General features: G+C 40.4%; 1 protein-coding gene across 9 annotated transcripts in view; it reads right to left on the reverse strand.

Moving 5' to 3' along the window:
* The window catches only part of Nsd1 (nuclear receptor binding SET domain protein 1), a 110,277-nt gene that overhangs the window by 83,114 nt on the left and 9,683 nt on the right, over positions 1–17,480 (reverse strand). For all 9 annotated transcript variants that reach the window (XM_085831053.1, XM_021180996.3, XM_029468506.2 and 6 more), the window contains one exon: positions 1–136. In XM_085831053.1, coding sequence (XP_085687179.1) covers positions 1–136 — 136 coding nt within the window. The remainder of the gene's footprint in view (positions 137–17,480) is intronic.

Below are 17,480 nucleotides of genomic sequence, written 5' to 3' on the forward strand. Positions count from 1 at the left end.
CTTTCATTTTTGAGTGCGTATTAATCAATGGATCAGAACAGATCCTGCAGGGCCACCAAGGGCGTCTCTTGAATTTTGCCCAAATAAGATCTCCAACTTCATATTTCAGTGGTGTAGACTTTTTCTTCGGTTGACACTTAGACAGACAAAACATGGGGGAACAGTAAGAAAAAAAAACCTCGGAGCATTATCCTCCAATTAGAATTCTGAAAAGCAATGCCTAGAAATACAAAATGAAAACCCAGCAGGATGGCTCAGTGGGTAAAAGCACCTGCCACCAACCTAACAACCTGAGACTCACTGTGCAGAAAACAAACTCCCATGTTACCCTCTGCCTCCACATTAACACAGTACCCACTCACAACCACAATTAAGTATTTTTAAGATTTATTTCGTTATTTATTATGTATACAGCATTCTGCCTGCATATATGCCTGCAGCCCAAAAGATGGCACCAGATCTTACCATAGATGGTTATAAGCCACCATGTGGTTGCTGGGAATTGAACCCAGGACCTCTGGAAAAGCAGCCAGTGCTCTTAACCTCTGAGCCATCTCTCCAGTGCAACAATACATGCTTTTAATGTTTAAAAAAAAAAAAAAAAAAAAAAAAGACAGCCCAGCACAAATTACCCTGCTTCAACTGTTCATAGCATAGCCTTTTAGAATAATTTTCAATTTGTTTTATAATCATAAATGGTGATTATGAAAACAAAATCCTACAATTACATAAGATATGATGGTACAAGCCTTTAACTTTTTAGTACATGGGAGGAAGAGGCAAGAATACATCACTAGTTCAATGCCAGCCTGGTCTACACAGTGAGCTCCAGATAGCCAGGACTATATAGTGAGACTCTGCCCCAAACAGAACAAAATCAAATTCTAGAAGTACAGGTCATACTCTACTCATACTACATAAATTTTTCCCATAATGAACAAAGAAGATATACAAAATATTACACAGTACAACTCTGAACAACATTCAAATAGAATATAAATATAAATGAAGCTCTTAGGAATTGTTCAACTCAGCCTGAATCTTTTCTCCAAAAATAATATGCCTGACTGATATGGCATCTGTCTGCATTCAGCTCTGAGGTCCATGTCTCTAAATAGCACAAATTCCTGCTTTCAGAGGAAAAAAACTTGTGTTTCACAGGCCTGAGCCTTCAATCCTGTATATACAAAAAAAGGTGCAAATATACTAAGGTATTTTGCAGAGGCCAAACTCTGTGGAGTGCGAGGACTAAGAACAATCTCTCAGGTTAATCCAAGGACCATTTCACCCTAAGGACCATGTCTTCAAAGGTGCTTACAGAGTTCCTTCCTAAATGACTTAAACGAATACTTGGCACTCAAGTGGTCATAAAAAATAAAAGGAATGATTCATTGAAATAATCCAAGTAAATGATAAATAATGAATAATGCCCTTATTTAAAAGCATCTTTCAATCTAAAGACTGCTTTCACTTGGGGCTGGGGAGAAAGATCAATTAGAACATATATACTCTGCCAGAGGACTGTGGTTTCACTGCCAACACACACACACACACACACAGTGGCCACAACCATCTGTAATTCTAGTTCCAGAGGATTCAAAGCCCTCTTCTGAACCCTACTGCCACCAAACACACTAGTACACAGACAGGCATATAGGCAAAAGACCCACATACACTTAAACAAAAGGCTTTCACATAAAGCATGTGAAATAGAATGACTTATGATGCTTCAAAATACTCATGTTTGTAAGTTAAGTTCACCTGAAAATACTACAGTTTTCATTTTCTTTTCCTTTTTTTTTTTTTTTTTTTTTAGGTTTTTGAGACAGGGTTTCTCTGTATAGCCCTGGCTGTCCTGGCACTCACTTTGTAGACCAGGCTGGCCTCGAACTCAGAAATCCACCTGCCTCCGCCTCCCGAGTGCTTTCTTTTTTCTTTTAAGATTTATTTATTTATTATATGTAAGTACACTGTAGCTGTCTTCAGACACTTCAGAAGAGGGAGTCAGATCTCGTTACGGATGGTTGTGAGCCACCATGTGGTTGCTGGGATTTGAACTCCGGACCTTCGGAAGAACAGTCGGGTGCTCTTACCCACTGAGCCATCTCACCAGCCCCAGTTTTCATTTTCAAAGTCACTAAGGTATTAAATAGAAAATATAGAACTTTCCTTTAAAAAAGGGAAGCTATTTTCCAATCAATTCAGAAAGTCTCTCAAAGTTTGTTAACTATATGAACTTTTAGAGCCTGAATGAAGCCCTGTATGGTGGCAGAGACTCAGAGTTCAGGGACAGCATCAGCTACTACATTGTTTAGTTCCAAGCCAATCTGAGCTACATGAGACTGTCTCAAAAAACAAATGCCTGAAAAGAAAAATAAATCTTTTATTTGCCAAAATCTAATTGATACTAACATTGCATTTGCCAACTCAGGTACCTATATTTCTAATGTAATCTGTAACTTGTGACCAGGTGATGGTGGCACCCAACTTTAATACTCAATAGGCAAAGGCAGGCAGATCTTTATGAATCTGAGGCCAGCCTGATCAATAAATTGAATTCTATAACAGCCAGGGCTAAAGAGACAGAGAAACCCTGTCTGAAATTCCCCGCCCCCAAAAGAAAAATTTGCCAATCGTTGATATTATTTAAGTCCTAAATGTACTTGTTTATTTGCAATCATTAATAAATATTATTCAATCCTTATTTACTTGGTATTTCCAATTTATCAAGCACAATGATCTTCCCTGCATTTCCATAAGGCATACTTTATACTTATTACAGATACCTGACACTTTTGGCCTCCAAGCACAAGTGCCCCTATATACACACATACACAACACACACAGGAACAGTATCAGTTTAGTCCATGGATCCAAAGCTGGATAGGAAAACTGAAGTTCAAATTATTAATGACTACATTTATCATTCGATAACAATAAAACCTGAGATACTACTTATGAGAATTTAACCCTAAATGAGGAGATGGAGTTGGTTCTGCCTTCTATTCATATACCTATTACAAATGGATTACATGGTATTATCAGACACATTGCCAAAAAATAAATATGCTGAGCTATGACTAGCCAAACAACAGGCACTGGTGGAGCAAAGCAGGATGGTAACTTTAATAAACCCTGTGAAGAGACCAAAAGATCCAGTCTGGAGAGATGGCTCAGAGGATAACAGCACTGACTGCTCTTCCAGAGGTGCTGAGTTCAATTCCCAGCAACCATACGGTAGCTCACAACCATTTGTAATGAGATCCTATGCCCTCTTCTGGTGTGTCTGAAGACAGTACCAGTGTACTAACATATATAAAATAAATTAAAAAAAATAATAATAATGGTTTTCTTTCTGAAAGATTTAAAGATTTCTTCAGTGCAGGTGGTGGTGGCACAGACCTTTAAGCCCAGCATCCAGGAGGCAGAAGTAGGCAAATTTCTGAGTACAAGGTCTAGTGGTAGAATACTTGCCTGCCATTAACACTAGGGAAACACAGAAACACACACAGACAAATGTATATAAATGTTCATAAAATAATTTACCACAGTCAAAAAAGTATAAACAGTCAGATGACCACTAACTGAAGAATGAAAATATAAAATGTAATTTGTGAATGCAATGGAATACAGTTAGTATATGTAGATTTAGGGTCTACATCTGCTAAAAAAATCTATTTAAGGAGAGCAGGGCAGAGTGGTACAATCTATAATCCTAGCATTTAGGAGGCTGAGATAAGTTTGAAGTTAGAGTAGACTACATGAGTTTAACATCCAGAGGATCCAAGGAGCTCTTGAATGGCCTCCTGGGACACCTAACACACATATACACATACCTACACAATATACATAAATAATTAAAATAATAAAAAAATTAAATCTTTTTTTAAAAGGGAGTGTGTGTGTGTCTGTGTATGTGTGTGTGTGAGAGAGACAGACAGACAGACAGAGGGGCATGCACACACATACACAAGGCACAGTGAATAAAGCTGTTTGCCAACAAGCGGGATGACCTGAGTTTGATCACATGATTCTCTAACCTCCATGTGCGCCATGGCACAGGTGTTCCCTCACTTGCCACACTCAAAGAAATGTAATAAAAAAATTTAAAGAAAGCATGGTCTAAGCCGGGCGTGGTGGCGCACGCCTTTAATCCCAGCACTCGGGAGGCAGAGGCAGGCGGATCTCTGAGTTCGAGGCCAGCCTGGTCTACAGAGTGAGTTCCAGGACAGCCAGGGCTACACAGGGAAACCCTGTCTCGAAAAACCAAAAAAAAAAAAAAAAAAAGAAAGCATGGTCTAAAAGCCAGTGGTTCGTATTTGTAATCCCAACACATAGAAGGCATAGGCAAGAACACAAGTTGGAGACCAAACTAGACTACACAAGGAGTTTGAAGCTATCGGGACTACAAATTAAGACTTGCAGGGGACGGACGGGTCAGGTATGTAGCTCAATAATGAGCATATGCCTAATTCATACAGGGCCCTGGGTTTTATCCCCAGCACCAAATATCAGGAATGTGCTCTGAGGACTGGCAATGCTAGATAATCTTTAGCCTGGGATAATAAATAAAGTGATGACACTCTTGAAATTCACAAAAACCTCGTGACCCAAATAACTAATATTTAACTTCAAGTCAAAAATAAAATTCCTAAGTAGTCAACTTGACCACTTCAAGTCTTACTGACTGACCTCCCCCAGGCCTCTCGAGATGTTTTAGGGCTGTTGTACATCTTCTCTGCCTCTGCAGAAAGAAGGCAAGGAGAGGACACGCTTCACAACAAGAATGTGTTCTTTGTACTCACTCTAGTGGTGGCTGGCTGAGATCTCAACAGCATAAGCTAACTTTGAATTCAAACTTACCACACAGCCACGGATGACCCTCACCTCACGATCCTCCATAATCAAGTGCTGCGACTAGGTGTGTGTCATCATCATCCCACATGTTTATGCAGGGCTGGGGACAAAACCCAGGGCTTGGGGCTAAGCAGGCAAGTACTCTACCAACAGAGCTATATCCCGAGGCCATTTGTTTCTGAGGGAATTCTATGAACCTAACTAAGGTAAATCAAATATTACTTTCATTCATGTATTTAACATTTACCAGGCCAGTCTAGGCCTTGAGCTATAAATACAGTTGAGAAATAATTTCTCTTTCTCAAAAAAAAAAAAAAAAAAAAAAAAAAAAGTCAAAGACCAGCAGCAAGATGGTCAAGCGAGCGGGTAGAGCTGAGAAGTTCGACAAATGCACTCTGATGCCAGAATGCACCAGGTGAAATAAGAAAACTAATTCTCACAAGTTGTCCTCCCATCTAAATATGAGCACAATGACGTAAGCACATTCCCACACTAAGTTAATTTTTAAAATGTAAAGACTGGAGAAACGGCTCAGCAGTTAAGAGCACTACTACTCTTCCTAAGGACCCAGGTTTGATTCCCAACACCTACCCAGTAGCCCACAATCATCTGTAACTCCTGTCACGGGGTATCTAGTACCCTTTTTTCTGGCCTCTGTAAGCACAAACGCACATTCAATGCGCAGACATAATGTTTGTTTGTTTGTCTTTTTAATTAAGTTGAAGGCTAAGTGTGCTGGCAGGCACCTTTAATCCCAGCACTCAGGAGGCAGAGGCAGGCAGATTTCTGAGTTCCAGAACAGCCTGGTCTACACTGAGAAACCCTGTCTCAAACACAGACAGACAGACAGAACTAATTTGAATTCAAACTTTGAAAATGTTCCCCAACTATCATTTCTGGTTAAACATTGTCAGAAATCAATACATATTCAAGCATGCAGCACTTTAATAAAAACCCCATTCTTGTCTGCTAAGTATCAGAACAAAGCTCCTAAGGAGTTAAAACTAGGGTGGAGGCTGTGGCTCAGCTGGTAGAATCCTTGTCTAGTATGGTCAAAGCCCTGGGTTCACTCCCCAGCAATGCCTAAACCAGGAATGGTGGCACACATCTAAAATCCCAGCTCTTGGAAGGCAGAGGCAGGAGGATCAGGAGTTAAAGGATACCCTGGGCTAGGGTAAGAAATTATCTCAAAACATAAAAATAAAATAAAATAAAATAAAATAAAAAAGGATTCTGGGGGCAGGAAGATAACTCAGCTGCATTTGCAAAGGACCTGGATTCAGTTCCTAACACCTACATGGCAGACCACAAATATCTGTAACTAAAGTTCTAGGGTATTCAGCAGCCTCTTCTGGCCTTTTTGAATACTAGGCATGCATGTGGTACACACACATACATGCAGGCAAATACTCATACATATAAAACAAAAGGAAATCTTCTTTAACAAGATCTTGTCTCAGCAGGTAATGGTTCACCCCTGGAAACCCAGCACTCTAAAGGCTGAAGCAAAAGGACTGTTTGGACTTCAATGCTAGCCTGGGTTAATAGCAAGGATCTATCTTAAAATAAAGATAAAATAAAAAACAAATAAATAGGCCCTACATCAAACAGGGAAGGAGGGGTGCAGGGAGATAACATCATTAGTAAAATGTTGTGCCTGTCATCCTAAAGCCAAGTTCAATCGAGGTGCCTCATAAACTGGGCATGGTGGTACACAAGCCTTGATCCCAGCACTCCACAGGCTCAAAAATACATACATACGTACATACGTATGTATGTACGTACAAATTTACCCTCAATGACTAATACAGTTTATAACTGACAACAGATTTGAACTTGTCAACCATCTCAAGATACAAAAAATTGGGGACTGCAAAGATGGCTCAATGGTTAAGAACGCTTGCTACTGTTACAAAAAATCCAAGTTCAATTCCCAGCACCCATTGGGGGGCCAACAGCTCCGGGGGTATCCAATCCCCTTTTCTGGCCTCCTCAGGCACCAGGTATGTACACAGTACTTATGCAGGCAGACAGGCACTTGTCCTATGATCTTCATCCAAGTCACATATGTGCACACAAATAATTTCAATTTTGTTCAAAAGACTAATACAAGCCACAAATGATAGCTACATATGTCATCTTAGTGACTCAGAAGGCTGAGGCAGGAGAATCATTAAGTTCAGTGCCAGTCTAGTTTAGGCTTCAGCTCCAAGAAGCCTCTCTAATTTTATCTTAGCTAATCTAAGATTAAGCATTGCCAATGCATGACTCTAACTACTAACCTTAATACAATACTTTTAAAATACTAGCACCTACTACAAATTCAAAAATCCATCTGTTGACCAAACACTATTATGGTCTAACTTAAAGGGCAATTCAAGCGCTTGCGTATATAGTAGTAACTCTGACCTGGCAATAGTCAATGTTCTGAGTTTAATCACTGGTATCACTGGAAAAACAAAATCAAAAACAAAAAAAACGTAGTATTTCTTTAAAAAAAAAATGTACTTGCTGGTCATGGTAGCATATACCTTTAATTCCAGCACTCAGGAGGCAGAGGCAGAGGCAGGAGGATACTAGTGAGAGGCTGGCTTGGTCTACAAAGAGAATTCCAAGAAAGCCAGTGTCACATGGAGAAACCATGTCTCGAGAGGAAAAGAGGACCTGTGTGGCTTAGTCTTCCTCTAGGACTCCAAAGAGTGGGAGCAGAGGCTGACTTCTGCTGATTTTTGGAGCCCTTTCCTCCTCCCCTCCTGGGTTGCCTCATCCAGCAAGTAGAGGTGCCTGGTCTTACTGTAAACTGCCCTTTTCTGAATGGATAGAGGAGCAGATGGAGAGTGGGGAAACTGCAGTCTAGAAGGGAGAATGATAAATTTAAAAACTCTCTTAAAAAGAGTACTTTTGTAGCCGGGCATGGTGGCACACCCCTTTAATCCCAGCACTTGCGAGGCAGAGGCAGGCGGATTTCTGAGTTCAAGGCCAGCCTGGTCTACACAGAGAAACCCTGTCTCGAAAAACAAACAAACAAACAAACAAAAGAATACTTTTTGCTAGTTATTACTGTTGCTAGATTTGCTCTTATTTATATATTTTGTGTACTTATAATGTGTGCATGAATCAGCAAGTATGAATGTTCTATCCTTTTATCATGTGGGGTCCAGAGATTGAACTCACATAATCAGGCTTCATTAGCAGCAACGTCTTTTTAAACCACTCAGCCATCTAATCAGCCAATTTTAGTAATTTTTTAAAAGATTTTTACAAGGTCTAAGTGTGAGTGTGTGTGAATGTGTGTAAGAGAGAATGAATGAATGAGAATGCACATATGAGTATAGATGCCTGAGGTTAGATCTTCATGAATCTGGAGTTCATGATGGAGCAGAGAGTGATCTGATATGGGTGCTCAGAATGAAACACAGGGGAGAGAACCGTGCACACTTTACCTGCTTAGCCATCTCTCCAGCTGTCTTTGTTAGTTTTTTTACATAAGGTCTCCCATGAATAACCCAAGGTGCCCTGCAACTCGCCATATGTAACATGGACTAGTCTCAAACTCAAGGTCCTCCTGCTATATGCTGCTGGCTTGGTTTCTGAGACAAGATCTCACTATGAAGTCCAGGCTATCTTCAAATTCTCTCAATCCTCCTGCTTCAGCTTCCTGAGGGCTACAATTACAGTCTTAAGTTGTAATACCCAGAATATGTTATCCTTAGATACATACATGTTTATCATACGATGGTATACACACAAGACTAATTATTGCAGAACTTAGGTACGTTAGCAAAATACCAAAAGCAAACTCAATGTTTATCAACAATGACTGTGGTTCATCCAATTATCTGAAAGCATAAAAATGAAGCAATTTGGGGCTGAAAACATGGCCCAACAATTGCTAGCACTTAATGTTCTCCTGGAGAACCAAGATTCAGTTCCCAGCACCCACATGACAGCTCACACTGGCCTGTAATTCTAGTTTCAGAGAAAATCTAACACCCTCTTCTGGCCTCTGCGCACATGTGGTATGCATATCTATCAGGTAAACATTCATATGCATAAAATAAAAAAATGGGGGGCTGGTGAGATGGCTCAGCAGGTAAGAGCACCCGACTGCTCTTCCAAAGGTCCTTAGTTCAAATCCCAGCAACCACATGGTGGATCACAACCATCCGTAACAAGATCTGACTCCCTCTTCTGGTGTGTCTGAAGACAGCTACAGTGTACTTACATGTAATAAATAAATAAATCGTTAACAAAAAAAAAATAATAATAAAATAAAATAAAAAATAAAAAAATGGTTAAAAGGATAAGGAAACTCTTGTGTATTTATATTGTTCGTGTGAGTGAGTGTGTGTGTGTGTGTGTGTGTGTGTGACACACAGCTTGTATATAAGCACCAATACATAAATCTTCATGGGCTCCAAGACTAGGTTATCAGGCTTGGTGGGAAGTGCATTTTCCTGGCTCTCCCATAATTTTGAGACACAGTCTTACCTCTAATTCAGTGTAAACAAGGATATTTTTGAACTCCTGGTTTGACCCAACTGCTGGAATTGTTGGTAGGCACCACCATACCTAACTGGCAGCTCTTTAGGTAGATACATTATAGTGGCCCACATATCCACATAAAATATAGTAAGGTACAGACAGTAGTGCTACCAAGGTTGGACTGTTTTGTTTTTCAATTGTATGTGCATATATCAGCCAAATGATATGATTCTTAAGTCTCAGCTCCTCAGGATGGTAGAAGGATTGATCATTTGATACCAAAATTATAAGGTGAACCTGAGCAACACAGAAGATAATGTCTGAAAAACAAACTACTGTGTGTGAAAAAAATTGTTTTTAGTATTATGTATATGGGTGTTTTGCATGCATATTTGTGTACCATAAGCATGCCTGATGCACATGAAGTACAAAAGAGGTCATCAGATCCCCTGGAACTAGAGTAACGAATAACTATAAGCCTCCATGTGGGTGTTGGGAATTGAAGAGCAGGCTCTTATTCAATGAGCCACTTTCCAGCTCCCATATGAAAATGTTCATCTTACACTTTGCTCTTTAAAATATAAAGCAACTTTAGTCAGAAGTAAAATAGCATACAATGTAAATGGAAATCTTTAACACAGTTAAAAAGCATCTGAAGTCTTAACACACTGGGGAGGAAACCCTGGGAATGACACAGGTTCAAAAGCATGTTGAGAAAAGAACAGTCAACAGTTACTGAGTCTCCCAACATAAACTGAGGAGAGCAGAAAAAAGCTGAAATCATGGCAAGTTAAAAGCCAGCCTAGTCTGCATAGCACAATCCTGTCTGAAGAGAAAAATTCATCCTTACATCACAAAACTATAAACACAAAGTTATTATGAGCACTTCACAAACATCGCAGACTTTTATAAAAATGGGTCTTTCTAGATTTTAACTGCATTATCAGAGAAAGTAAAATGACAAAAGCCAATTTTAACACTTCTGATAAATGTATATTGCATACTAGATATATAACTACTAAAAATAATAACATAATGAATCCCTTCAACAAATCTTTATTTCAAACACTGATCTTAAGTCATTGAAATGGTAGAATATTGTCATGTTCATGTTACAAATATACTTTGTAATAAAATGCAAGCAGAAGTCATTTGCCATGAATGAAATTTTTATAAAAATGTTGCCCTTTGTTAATACTTTAAGGCAGGCCGTGGTGACACATGCCTTTAATCCCAGCACTCGAGAGGCAGCAGGTTAATCTGAGTTCAAGGACAGCATGATCTACAGTGTGACTTCCAGGACAGCCAAGGATACATAGAGAAAGCCTATCTAGAAACACCAAAATAATAATAATAAATAATGATTTAAATGCTATACAAAGTGGCACTTCCCAGGAGCTTAATTCATTGCCAGGTTGTAGCCAAACCATAACATTAACTACTCTTCTACTTACTTACTTTTATTTTATGTTTATTCTTTTGGTTTTTTGAGTTTCTAGGTAGCCATGGCTGTCCTGGAACTCACTCTGTAGACCAGACTGGCCTCAAATTCACAGAGATCTACTTACCTTTGTCTCCTGAGTGCTGGGATTGAAGGTATGTGCCACCAGTGCCTGGCATAATTTTTTTCTTAATATATTGTAGTTTTCAATTTTTTTTTCTAGGCATCATTTGAAATAATTACAGAAAAATTAAACTCTATCCTTGTAACAATTATCCAAACAAAACTTAGCAAAACAATAAATCTATATATACAAGCAAGTTACATGTTGATGACTTAAAGTCAGGTAACTTTAGGACAATGGTACCTTGGTTATATGACTTCCCCCAAACAAATTAGTCTTTAACCTACTGAATTTCTGTTAAATTTATTGTTGAGACAGTATAGCCTTAGCTGGCACAGAACTCATAAGAGACCCTCCTTCTTTTGTCTCACCGAGCAGTTGACTCATGCTGTGCACTATCTTCACCTGTTTATACAGAATGCCAGGGACTGAACTCACTACATTCTGCATGCTAGGCAAGCACTCTCTCTACTACAGATGTGTTTACTTTTCTCAATTATAAATCTAAGCAGGCCCAGTAGTACATGCCTAAGATTCCAACATTCTCTTGGGAGGCTGGGACAGGAGGTAAGTTCTAAGCCAGGCTGGACAACATGAAAGCAAAGCAAATCATCCGAAAGGGCTAGAACACACGGATAATGTAAATCATACGAGAGGGCTAGAACACATGGATCGTGTAAATCACATGAAAGGGCTAGATCACACTAGAGCCCACGGGTAATGTATTAGGTGAGCAAAGGATCTTCACGTGTACATAAGCTGCTACCCTGTGCTAGTTAGTGAAAAGAAGGCATAGTAAGGAAAGATGTTAACTAACCAGGCACAGTACAGTACAGCAATTTCACTGGTACACTTTAAATTTTTTCACTACATGTTTATTCAAATATTAATTTTGAAAGCTAGCACAATGGTTCAATGGACAGAAACCCTTACTGTTAAGCCTGACTACTTAAGTACAATCCCTGGAACCTACAAAAAAGGAAGGAGAAAACTCGCTCCAGAGTTGTTCCCTGCCTTCTATACCTGCACTGCAGCAGCCATAAATACCCACAAAAACGTTAAAGAATTTTTTCTAATGGGTGTGGTGGTGCGTGCCTTCATTCCCTCAATTGAGGTCAGGGTTACTAACAAAAGCATCTCAAAAACAAGCAACAAATCTGTGTGTGTGTGTGTGTGTGTGTGTTGGGGTCAGTGTGGGGGAGGGAGGGAAGACTAAGGGAAGGAGGGAGAGCAAAAGGAGAGGGGGAGAGATGAGACAGACACTACAGAAGATCACCAAAGTTACAAACCAGGGTGATTGTAAGCTAGTACACAGTAAGCCCCTGTCTCAAGACAAAGAAAGACATTTTAATTTGTGATAGAGATGTGACTGAGTTGTGACCAGGCCTGCTGAGCACGCATGACACCTGGCATGCTAAGCCAGTCTCACTTACACTCCCTGAACTCTGGAGGTAGAGGCAAGAATATCACAAGATCAAGACCATCCTCAATAAAACAGCCAATGAGAAGTCACACTGGAACACAAGAGACTGTTTCAAAAAGGAATAGAAAACAAAGGGTAGGCCGGGCGTGGTGGCGCACGCCTTTAATCCCAGCACTCGGGAGGCAGAGGCAGGCGGATTTCTGAGTTCGAGGCCAGCCTGGTCTACAAAGTGAGTTCCAGGACAGCCAGGACTATACAGAGAAACCCTGTCTCGAAAAACCAAAAAAAAAAAAAAAAAGAAAAGAAAGAAAACAAAGGGTAAGATCCAGAGCTATCCAAACTGAGCAGATGCTAGGCTAGACTCAATATTGCACACTGCTGTATCACATAGTATAGGTTTTTTGCTGTATCACATAGTATAGGTTTTTTAAAATCTATTTTGCTGCTAATGGTAGCACAGAACTTTAATCTTAGTGCCCAAGAAGAAGAGGTAAGGAGATTTCTGAGACCAGCATAGTCTACATGAGTTCTATGCCAGTCAAGACTACATAAGACCCTGTCTCAAAAAGTATACATAGCAAAAAAAAAAAAAAAAAATTAATTTACCTGCATGTGTGTATGCAACATATGTACAAGTGCCCACAGAGGCTAAATGAAGACATCACATCAGCTCTCCTAGAGCAGGGCTTACAGGTGGTTGTGTGCAGCACAGGAGTTTAGCAATAAAATTCAAGTTCTCTACCAGAGTAGTAATAGCTATTAACCACTGAGCCATCTCTCCAGCCCCTAAATTGTTACAATGCTTTATGGAAATCAAAGCAGCTTTAAGCCTATCGAGAATTATAAAGTTACCTTTGTCCTCACAATTCTGTCAGTTTATCCATGATAATGTCATAAATAACAAGAAAACTGATACAGTACCTACCTATAAAGACTTCACTTACAGGTGGGTATAGAGGCTTGTACCTATAATCCTAGTATTTGAGAAGCCAAGACTGCAGGAGTTAGATAGGCTTGCCTATCTAAAAAACAAAGACTCTAATATCACCTCTACCAAAACACTAGCATCAGAAGCTTAGTTTTACCTGTTGTATAGTAACACTTTTACCTTAAAAGCTGTTTCCAAAACACTTTAAACCAGTTAGGATAGGATATACCTGTTATCCATTCAGTAAGCTAAGGCAAAAGAATCTTTAGTTTAAGGTTAGCTTGAACTACATAGCCCTAGGCTCTTTTAAACAAAAATCACTTTAAGCACTGAATTCTATTATCCTTTAATTGTTCTGCAATACTTTATAGATCATGGCATAGAAATAATTATCTATATCAAATAATTATAAAAAAACATATGGCCAGGCGTGGTGGCGCACGCCTTTAATCCCAGCACTCGGGAGGCAGAGGCAGGCGGATTTCTGAGTTCGAGGCCAGCCTGGTCTATATGTGGGGCTGGAGAGATGGCTCAGCGGTTAAGAACACTGACTGCTTTTCCGAAGGTCCTGAATTCAAATCCCAGCAACCACATAGTGGCTCACAACCATCCATGATGCCCTCTTCTGGGGTGTCTGAAGACAACTACAGTGTACTTACATATAGTAAATAAATAAATCTTTAAAAAGCAAACAAAAAAACATATGTAAGGTTAGGAGTATAGAACAAAGCTCTGGGTCCAAACTCTAGTACTGACAAGAAAATAATCATTTCTTAATAGAGAGGAACCTTGAAACAGATTCTCACTTTGATACTGTAACCCCACCTGCCTAAGCTTCCTGCATATCAGGACTACAAGCTGAGTCTACAGTGTGCTCAGCTTTTGGTTTTTGAGATAGGATACTGCATATCCCATCTTTCTGCTCCAGCCTCCCTCAACACTGACAGTACACACATATCCCACGGAACACAGGTCTTTAATACATTTTGTAAAAAAGTATAAAATGGCCTTTTATTGGTTTTTAAACATGGTCTCATTATGTGGTCCTGGCCGGCCTGGAACTTACACTGATCCGACAGTCTGCACTTCTCTATGTGCTGAGACTGAAGGTATGTGACACCGCTCCCTGGCTACAAATAAAATTTTAAAGATGTTAAAAAAATAAAATAGAGCCGGGCGTGGTGGCGCACGCCTTTAATCCCAGCACTCGGGAGGCAGAGGCAGGCGGATTTCTGAGTTCGAGGCCAGCCTGGTCTACAAAGTGAGTTCCAGGACAGCCAGGGCTACACAGAGAAACCCTGTCTCGAAAAACCAAAAAAAAAAAATAAATAAATAAAATAAATAAATAAATAAATAAATAAAATAAAATAATGCTTTGGGTATAAAATGCCTATGAGAATTAGTGTGACATTAATGTCCACTTACAGCAGAGAGCTGTATCAGTTCCAATACAGCATGAAAAGAAATCAGAGATGACATGAAGAATACACTCTTATAACTCAGAAAGCGGCTACTTCCTGACTGTTCCTGGCATGTAAGGGATATCATATAACCAGTAATTTTAATTTAATCTCATCTATTAAGATAGTTCATCCTCCAAAATATATTCTTCCAGCACCATCCTCTTTGGAAAGGGGTCTTACGAGGCAGCCCTGGCTGCATCTGCCACTATGCTCAGCCTTCCAGTGCTCCTTTACTGTACTGGAGAATTGGGGAATACAGCTCTGTGATCAAGTACTTGCCTAGATGTACAGAGAGACCTATGTTCTACTGTTACCTGCATAAACTGGATATGGTGGTACATGCCTAATTCCAGCACTGCGGAAGAGGACAGACAAGAATATGAAGTTGCTAGCCAGGCATCTTCTACTAGAAATGGAGTTCAAGAATACCCTGGGATTTGCAAAACACATGAAATTCAAGAAGAACAAAGAACAAAGTGTGGACACTTTGCCCCTTCTTAGAATTGGGAACAAAACACCCATGGAAGGAGTTACAAAGTTTGGAGCTGAGACAAAAGGATGGACCATCTAGAGACTGCCATATCCAGGGATCCATCCCATAATCAGCCTCCAAACGCTGACACCATTGCATACACTAGCAAGATTGTGCTGATAGGACCCTGATATAGCTGTCTCTTGTGAGACTACGCTGGGGCCTAGCAAACACAGAAGTGGATGCTCACAGTCAGCTATTGGATGGATCACAGGGCTCCCAATGGAGGAGCTAGAGAAAGTACCCAAGGAGCTAAAGGGATCTGTAACCCTATAGGTGGAACTACATCATGAACTAACCAGTACCCCGGAGCTCTTAACTCTAGCTGCATATGTATCAAAAGATGGCCTAGTCGGCCATCACTGGAAAGAGAGGCCCATTGGACTTGCAAACTTTATATGCCCCAGTACAGGGGAACGCCAGGGCCAAAAAGTGGGAGTGGGTGGGTAGGGGGGTGGGGGGGAGGGTATGGAGGACTTTTGGGATAGCATTGGAAATGTAAATGAGGAAAATACCTAATAAAAAAAAAGGAAAAAAAAAAAGAATACCCTGGGAGACTGGAGGAGGAGGAGGAGGAGGAAGAGGAAGAGGAAGAGGAGGAAGAAGAGGAAGGGGAAGAAGAGGAAGAGAGGAAGAGGAAGAGAAGGAAGAGGAGGAGGGGGAGAAGGGGGAGGAAGAGGAGGGAGAAGAGGAAAAAGAGGAGGAAGATGGAGAGGAGGAGGAGAAGGAAGAGGTTGTTGTGAAAAGTTGTTTAAAGCTATATTTAAAGTTGAGCATGACAATGCAAGCTTTTACTCCCCAAACAGGCAGAGACAGGAGGATCTCTGTGAATTTGAGTCCAGCCTGGTCTACATAGTAAGTTCTAAGACAGCCAGGGCTACACAGAGAAACTGTGGCTCATAAATAAATCTCTCTCTCTCTCTCTCTCTCTCTCTCTCTCTCTCTCTCTCTCTCTCTCTCTCTCTCTCTCGTGTGTGTGTGTGTGTGTGTGTGTGTGTGTGTGTGTGTGTGTATGTAGAAGCCAGAGAACTTCCAAGCATCAGTCCAACTTCCACCATGTGGGTCCGAGGAATTGAAGTTACCAGGCTTAGAGGTAAGAGCTTTTTACTGACTGAACTATATCTTACCAGCCCAAAATATGCAAAGAACTTTAAGTCTTTCTAGTGTCAGACAGCAGCAGCAGCAGACATGAAAACCTGACACAGTAGACTAGGACCTGTGAGTATGCATCATCTTACTGAGTCTCCAACCAAGTTTCTAAAAATAGAAACTACCTGGAAACTATGGGACCAAAAAAAGTAAGTAGCCCAATATAGTGGCTCACATCTTTAATCCCAGAACTTGGAAGGCAGAAGCAGGTGGATCTGTGAGTAAGGGAAGCCTGTCTACACAGCAAGTTTAGGACAGCCATCGCTGTTTTTTAGACACACTCTCTCAAAAACACCTGTAAGTAGGCAGGCAAAGTAGCACTTGCCTATAATCTCAGTACCTAGGAGGTGGAGAAAGGAACATTAAGAATTCAAGGTTGGGGCTGGTGAGAAGGCTCAGTGGGTAAGAGCACCCGACTGCTCTTCCGAAGGTCCAGAGTTCAAATCCCAGCAACCACATGGTGGCTCACAACCATCCGTAACGAGATCTGGCGCCCTCTTCTAGAGTATCTGAGGACAGCTACAGTGTACTTACATATAATAAATAAATAAATCTTTAAAAAAAAAAAAGAATTCAAGGTTATCCTTGCCTACTCCATAGGCTTAAAGCCAGCCTGACTTCATGCTTGTGATCCTTTCTCAAACCATAGGAAAAGTTATTAAAATAATGTACATCACTGAGCAACAGTGGAGCATGCCTTTAATCCCAACACTCAGAAGGCAGAGGCTGGCAGATTTCTGAGTTCCAGGCCAGCCTGGTCTATAGAGAGTAGTTCCAGGATAGCCAGGCTACACAGAGAAACCCTATCTTGTAGAATATACAAGAAGAACTCTTTAAAACTTACTGAGTCTTATAGCATAGTTCTGAGGAGGCTGAAAGAGGATAGTAAATTCAAGGCCAAACCAGGCAATTTAGCAAGACCCTGTTCTCAAAATGTAAGAAAAGGATAAGGATGGATATACATATCCATGTGTATATCTATCAGTGGTAGAGCACCCGCCTAGCATGTATGGAAACCTAAATACAATTACCAACATTAACCAACCCTACCACAAGCCTCTGAAGAGAATTATCTCAC

This window comes from Mus caroli, unplaced genomic scaffold, assembly GCF_978045245.1.
Source record: "Mus caroli unplaced genomic scaffold, Mus_caroli_1 scaffold_15, whole genome shotgun sequence".
Taxonomy (NCBI): Eukaryota; Metazoa; Chordata; class Mammalia; order Rodentia; family Muridae; genus Mus; species Mus caroli.